A 7,444-nucleotide genomic window follows, 5' to 3' on the forward strand; every position below is an offset into this window, starting at 1 on the left:
CTAATATTCTATAAATTCATGTGAAACACTACTTTGAGACATTGTTCACAGCTAAAGAATGTTGAATAAAAATTTGGTGGAGAAAAATTATTTTTGTGCTAATATAAGAGCAGTTAAAACAGACTAAAGTAAGGGGCAGGATGTGGACACGACAGGAGGGTTAAGCTATATTTGTTTTGGATTGTCTATAGAACAAACCACTGTTGTACAATGACTTGCCAAATACCCTAACTTGCCTAATTAACCTAGTTAAGCCTTTAAATGTCACTTTAACCCTTTGACTGCCGCTCTACTAAATGCTTGACCGTGTTTTGGTAACAGTTTATCTTGATGGTCCATTTGAGTATTAGTAGACTGTCTGCTTAATATCTGTTGATACTGCTCCTTCAACAGACATTTAACTGACTATAAGAAACTTTGCAAGTACATGTCAACTTACACTAACCCTAACCTAACAGACTACTTATAATCTAATAAGAATTAGTCGGCATATAGATGGAATGTAACTTAATTCAACAAACAGACCATCAAAATAAAGTGTGACCCATGTTTTAACTGTTTAAATAATGACTGTTAAATAATGGTTTACACACACAGCATTGTTGGTTTACACAGAAATCAAACATAATCCTGTTGCACTCCTACATTTAATTTTGCTTTTGCTGTAAAACAAACAAACAAACAAACAAACAAACAAACAAACAAACAAACAAGAAAACATGTTAAATGAGAATTAAAGATGGTTTAGTATTCAACAGTGTTTTATTTTGAATATTTATTCAAATAAACTGGTCCTAGACTGATTTTCCATGGTATATGTATTAATTCTGGTACTTTTACCCTGAACCGACATATTAACTATTTGGTAGAGGTTGATTATTTAGAAATTATGGGATGTTTTGGAAAAAAAAAGCATTGAGTGTGTTAATTAGCAACATTAGAGTTAAGAAATGCAATCCAAAAATGTTTTTCTTGGTGGGGTAGTCAAAAGCTTAGGCTGAATACTAGTATCTTGAATATAAAAATAACTAGACAAACATTCTGTACTGTAATCATGACAAAGATAAAATAAATCAGTTATTAGAAATGAGTTATTAAAACTGTTATGTTGAAAAAAATCTTTTCGTTAAACAGAAATCGGGGAAAAATATCCAGGCTAATTCTGACGTCGACAGTAAGCGCTGTTTGTTTATGTCTGTATGTTTTTTATGTAAAAATAAATAAATGAAAAAAGTCATGGCATTTATAAACTGCAACTCTGATGATTTAAAGTGCTTCTTTTAACCTCACTTGTAAGTCCCTTTGAATTAAAAAAAGGAACTTTAAAAAGTTATTTCTTTAGTTATTTCCATTTTTTATTCAGTTATTTTAGCTATTTTTAACCCAAATTAAAATGGAAAAAAAATACTGAATTACTGAAAAGTTTGATTATTCTTTAAAACACAAATTACACATTTTTTATATTAATGTCAAATTATGCAATAATATAAATCAGTGGGGTAAGAAATTAAATATGTTACTGTTAATATTAAACTTAATTCATTCATTCATTCATTTTCTTTTCGGCTTAGTCCCTTATTTATCAGGGATGGCCACAGCAGAATAAACTCCAACTTATCCAGCACATGTTTTACACAGCGGATGCCTTTCCAGCCTCAACCCAGTACTGGGAAACACACATACACACTCATTCACATACATACACTATAATTTAGTTCATCCAATTCCCCTATAGCGCATGTGTTTGGACTGTGGGGGAAACCGAAGCACCCGGAGGAAACCCACGCCAACACGGGGAGAACATGCAAACTCCACACTGAAACGCCAACTGATCCAGCCGGGACTCAAACCAGTGACCTTCTTGCTGTGAAGCAAAAGTGCTTACCATCACACAATCGTTAAGTTAACAGAGCAGAGACTTCTGGCAATGACTTCTGGGACTTCCAGAGCGAGTTCGGTGCTCAACGTCACTGCTTCGCTGCGTTTGTTTGGAGTTCGCTGCGTTTGTTTGGAGTTTAGATTCGCAATTTACATTTTTATCTTAAAATACTTCCTCATTCACTAAATATTTATCTCTCCTACTTGGGGTGAACAATCCCCTAACACACTCATACAAACAAATCTACTTTTAAACGTTCTGTTTCTCGAGCATCCGCTTGGTGTTTGTAGCTTTAGCCTGCTAGCACCGCTGGTCAGCTAAAGCTACCAACCCCTTTCACTCATTTATTTTCTCACTTTCTGGCTTTGCTCTTCACCTTGTACAATGTCGCTTGCGTGTCTGTCCTTGAGTGCAGGAGAGGCATCGATGGAGGCGCTGGAGCTGGAGCTGGAAGCGGTGGAGTCCCAGATTCGCTCGCTGGAGACGAAGCGAGAGGGCATCAGGGCTCTGCTCTTAACCCGTACTCGCTCGTCTGAGGTAAGTGTCCGATACAACGACAATCTCCCAGTTTCTTCAACCCCGCGTGTTTCTCTGTCCAGGCCCAGCGCACCGAGGACGCGGTGCACCCAGGCGTCGTTCACGCCGACTCCCGGCTACCACGGCCCCTGGGTGCAACCGCGTAAGGTGCTTGCCAGGTCCCGGGGCAGAACGTCTCCTCCTCCGGTGTTCGAGATCCCCACGGAGAACCGCTTCGCCCCTCTCCGCGAGACGGGTCGCGATGTTGCCATCATTGGCGACTCAATCGTCCGCCACGTCCGCTCCACTTCCTCCAAAGGTAACAAAGTACGCACTTTCTGCTTCCCTGGTGCCCGAGTTAAGAATATTTCTGCACAGATACCTACTATCCTGAGCGCTGCCGAGAGCCTCGGTGCCGCCGTCCTCCACGTGGGGACGAACGACACCGGGCTCCGGCAGACGGAGATCCTGAAGAAGGACTTCAGGAGCCTGATCGAGACGGTTCGACGCACTTCGCCCGCCACGCAGATCATCGTTTCTGGACCGCTTCCTACCTACCGCCGAGGAAATGAAAGGTTCAGTAGACTTTTTGCTCTAAATGAATGGCTATTAACATGGTGTGAAGAACAGAAATTGCTCTTTGCCAATAACTGGAATCTTTTCTGGGAGCGTCCTAGGCTTTTCCGCGCTGACGGGCTGCACCCCAGTCGAGCTGGAGCTGAACTCCTGTCGGACAACATCACCAGAATACTTCGCTCTATCTGACTAGTAAGTAAAAATTCACAAAACTCACAATTTAGCCACACAGACTCCTATTCGTCCCACAAAAATAACAGTAATGCATACCTAACTAACCACATAGAGACTGTGTCTGTTCCTCGTATTATTAGATCAAGAAACAAACGTACTGTGTGCTCCAAAAATAATCTATTAAGAATTAAACCAGAAAAAACACGAAAAAGTGAAAATACAAATTTCATGAAGCTTGGTCTCCTAAACATCAGGTCACTAGCACCTAAAGCACTTATCATAAATGAAATAATAACAGATAACAATCTTAATGCACTCTGTCTCACTGAAACCTGGCTGAAACAAAATGACTATATTAGTTTAAATGAGGCAACTCCTCCAGGATTCTTATATAAACATGAGGCTCGTCAAACTGGTCGTGGTGGTGGAGTTGCGTCAATCTTTAGTGATATTCTTAATGTTAATCAGAGAAACGGACTTATGTTTAGCTCCTTTGAAGTACTAGCGCTTAATGTTGTCCTTCCAAACACTATGCAAAAACCTATGTTATCTCTCGCTCTAATCACCATATATAGACCTCCAGGACCCTATGTCAATTTTCTAAAAGAGTTTTCTGATTTTATCTCTGACTTACTAGTTAAAACTGATAAAATACTAATTGTAGGAGACTTTAACATCCACATAGATGACGCTAACGACACGTTAGGGCTCGCGTTTACGGACTTGCTGGTCTCACTAGGAATAAAGCAAAATGTTATTGGTCCAACTCATCGCCTAAAGCATACACTAGATCTAATTCTGTCTTATGGAATTGAGGTCACTGATGTAGACATTATACCACAAAGTGATGATATTACAGACCACTACCTCTTACTATATAAGCTGTGTTTACCTGAAATTAGCAGATCCGCTCCGATATATCGTCCTAGTAGAACTATTGTTCCATCCACTAAAGATGAATTTATAAATAACTTACCTGATCTTTCTCTACTTCGAAATGCACCCGCAAACGCAAATGACCTTGATGTAGTAACCAGCAGTATGGATGCCATCTTTACTAGCACTTTAAATACTGTGGCACCCATCAAACTAAAAAAGACTAGAGAGAATAAAACTACACCGTGGTATAATAGTCATACCCGCGCTCTCAAAACAGCAACCCGTGCCCTGGAACGTAAATGGAAAAAAACTAATTTAGAAGTCTTTAGAATTGCATACAAAGACAGTATGTCCAGCTATAGGAGGGCTTTAAAATCTGCCAGGGCTGAGCACCTCCGCAAACTGATAGAAAATAATCAAAACAATCCTAGATTCTTATTTAACACCATCGCTAAATTAACAAATAATCGGTCATCTTTGGAACAAAACGTTCCACCGCAAATTAGTAGTGATGACTTCATGAATTTTTTCAGTGATAAAATAGAAGGCTTTAGACAGAAAATAGGAGATATTAAACTTTCTGCACCGCCTTATACTTCAGATCCAGTAAACACGCCTCTGAATCTAAATAACCTACAGTGCTTTAAAATCATACAACAGGAAGAGCTAGACAAAATTATAAATAGCTCTAAATCAGCTACGTGTATATTGGACCCAATTCCAACAAGGTTACTGAAAGAATTGCTACCTGTTATAGGAGAACCTCTTCTTAACATTATCAACTCTTCTTTATCTTTAGGCCATGTTCCAAATCCCTACAAGTTAGCTGTTATTAAACCTATTATTAAGAAACCACAACTGGAACCCAGCAACTTAGCTAATTATAGGCCTATTTCAAACCTTCCATTTATATCTAAAATACTAGAAAAAGTTGTTTCTGCTCAATTATGCTCCTTTCTGCAGACCAACAATGTTTTTGAAGTGTTTCAGTCAGGTTTCAGAGCTCATCACAGTACAGAAACTGCATTAGTGAAAATAACCAACGATTTACTCTTAGCTGCTGACCAAGGGTGCATCTCGCTATTAGTTCTACTCGATCTTAGTGCGGCATTTGACACCATTGACCATGGTATCCTTATTAATCGCTTAAAGTCTACAGGTGTCCAAGGACATGCCCTACAATGGTTTAAGTCATACTTATCTGACCGTTACCAGTTTGTAAATATAAATGGACAGCCTTCACAAATCAGCCCAGTAAAATACGGGGTGCCTCAAGGATCAGTTTTAGGCCCTTTACTGTTTACAATATACATGCTACCCCTGGGAGACATTATTAGAAGACATGGGATCAGCTTTCACTGCTATGCAGATGATACTCAATTATATATTTCAACTAAACCTGACGAGACGTCTAATCTGTCCAAGCTAACTGAGTGTATTAAAGATGTTAAAGACTGGATGACCAACAATTATCTTCTCTTAAACTCAGACAAAACAGAATTATTACTTATTGGGCCTAAATCCTGTACACAGCAGATCTCACAACTCGATCTACAATTAGAGGGATACAAAGTTAGCGTTAGTTCTACTATAAAAGATCTGGGTGTCATATTAGACAGCAATTTAACTTTTAAAAATCATATTTCCCATGTCACAAAAACTGCTTTCTTTCATCTGAGAAATATAGCTAAGTTACGAAGTATGCTATCCATCTCAGATGCAGAAAAGCTAGTCCATGCTTTTATGACTTCTAGGCTGGACTACTGTAATGCTCTGTTTGCTGGCTGCCCAGCATCCTCTATTAACAAACTTCAATTAGTACAAAATGCAGCTGCCAGAGTTCTAACCAGGTCTAGAAAATTTGATCACATCACCCCAATTTTATCCTCCTTACACTGGCTGCCTGTTAAGTTTCGTATTGAATTTAAAATATTGCTTCTTACATATAAAGCTCTAAATAATCTAGCTCCTGCTTATCTAACCAATCTTCTGTCTCGCTACAATCCAACTCGCTCTTTAAGATCTCAAAACTCAGGACTTCTGGTAGTACCTCGAATAGCAAAGTCGAGTAAAGGAGGTCGAGCCTTCTCATTTATAGCTCCTAAACTCTGGAATAGCCTTCCTGATAACGTCCGAGGCTCAGACACACTCTCCCAATTCAAAACTAGATTAAAGACCTATCTGTTCAGTAAAGCATACACTTAGTGCACCACTTAGGGGGCTTCCACACAGGTTATGCATCTTGCTGATATACACTGTGAACATCAGCTACGCTAATTATTTTCTTTATTCTCCATTTCCACCTGGGGATACTCTTCCCGAGGCCCTCAGACTATGCAGAGTCACTGATTCGATCCAAGACCAACGACGAGATGATCCCAAGGTTTCCATATCCTGGACCTGGCCGAATCCTGAACTACTACTGCGATGGTCATGGAAGAGTGGAGAACATGAGACTGTTTCCTATGACGCTCCAGAGACAGACGAGTCTTCGCTGAGGCCAGCTTCCAGCCTCCGCCACTGAGACTGCAGCTCTGCACAAGACGTTTGGCCAGCGGAGAAATTAAAATGGTCGTGCCCAACTGAGCCTGGTTTCTCTCAAGGTTTTTTTTCTTCACTTCCGCCTTTAGTGAAGTTTTTTTTCCCTCTCCGCTGTCGCCACTGGCTTGCATGGTTCAGGATCTGTAGAGCCGCGCATCGTTGGATTTGCTCTTCAGTGTTTGGACTCTCAGTAGTGATTATTAAACCACACTGAACTGAGCTAAACTGAACTGAACTTAAACACTACAAACTTAACTACACTGTTCCTATTTACTGTGACCTTTTATGTGAAGCTGCTTTGACACAATCTACATTGTATAAGCGCTATACAAATAAAGGTGAATTGAAGAGATCAAGGTCTCATAATGCAATTCAAACGAATAAATACACTGAAAGCAGTCAGTTTGTGGAAGCAGAATTTAGTTTGTTTTAAAAACATATCATTTTTTGTCCTGTAATGCTTTAATTTTTAAATGTAAAGTGACTTATTATTCACCCTGTGTAAAACTAATTTTATGAACACTTTTACACATGCACACATTAGCATTAGCAGTTAATTAGCTTCCGTATTTTGGGATTTTTATTTTAGATTTTTAAATTTTTCCCTATTTATTTCTGCTTTTGAACTGCATTATGAAATGTTAATATTTCTTCCAACAATTTTTTTTACCTTGAAAAGTAAAAAAAAAGTGACTTTTATGAACATTTTTAATAGTTTTTAGAATCAGAATCAGAATCAGAAAGAGCTTTATTGCCAGGTATGTTCACACATACGAGGAATTTGTTTTGGTGACAGAGCTTCTACAGTGCAACAGCATTACAGAGACAGGACAAAAAACAGATCATAAATATATTTAAGAAAATAGAAGTAAGTAGTGA

At 39.0% G+C, this 7,444-nt stretch overlaps 1 protein-coding gene across 3 annotated transcripts; it reads left to right on the plus strand.

The window, feature by feature from the left end:
* Window positions 1-1,971: 1,971 nt before the first annotated feature.
* LOC130228814 (uncharacterized) lies at window positions 1,972-6,620 on the plus strand. Of its 3 annotated transcripts, none has more exons than XM_056457268.1 (3): window positions 1,972-2,970; window positions 3,073-3,163; window positions 6,356-6,620. In XM_056457268.1, exons 1-2 carry the CDS (start codon window positions 2,264-2,266, stop codon window positions 3,158-3,160), a joined length of 795 nt encoding a protein of 264 aa, XP_056313243.1. In that variant the 5' UTR covers window positions 1,972-2,263; the 3' UTR covers window positions 3,161-3,163; window positions 6,356-6,620. The 3 variants fall into 3 exon arrangements, with proteins under 3 accessions (XP_056313243.1, XP_056313242.1, XP_056313241.1); XM_056457267.1 differs by having other exon boundaries at window positions 6,348-6,619; XM_056457266.1 differs by lacking the exon at window positions 6,356-6,620 and having other exon boundaries at window positions 3,073-3,735.
* The last annotated feature ends 824 nt before the right edge of the window (window positions 6,621-7,444 follow it).

The sequence above is a fragment of the Danio aesculapii genome, chromosome 5 (assembly GCF_903798145.1).
Source record: "Danio aesculapii chromosome 5, fDanAes4.1, whole genome shotgun sequence".
Classification (NCBI taxonomy): Eukaryota; Metazoa; Chordata; class Actinopteri; order Cypriniformes; family Danionidae; genus Danio; species Danio aesculapii.

Bases quoted from the DNA above. Each gene is read 5' to 3' on its own strand.
- LOC130228814 (XM_056457268.1), top strand. From the start codon at position 2,264: ATGTCGCTTGCGTGTCTGTCCTTGAGTGCAGGAGAGGCATCGATGGAG. The intron at 2,971-3,072 runs GTTCAGTAGACT...GGAGCGTCCTAG, and splicing joins TACCGCCGAGGAAATGAAAG to GCTTTTCCGCGCTGACGGGC.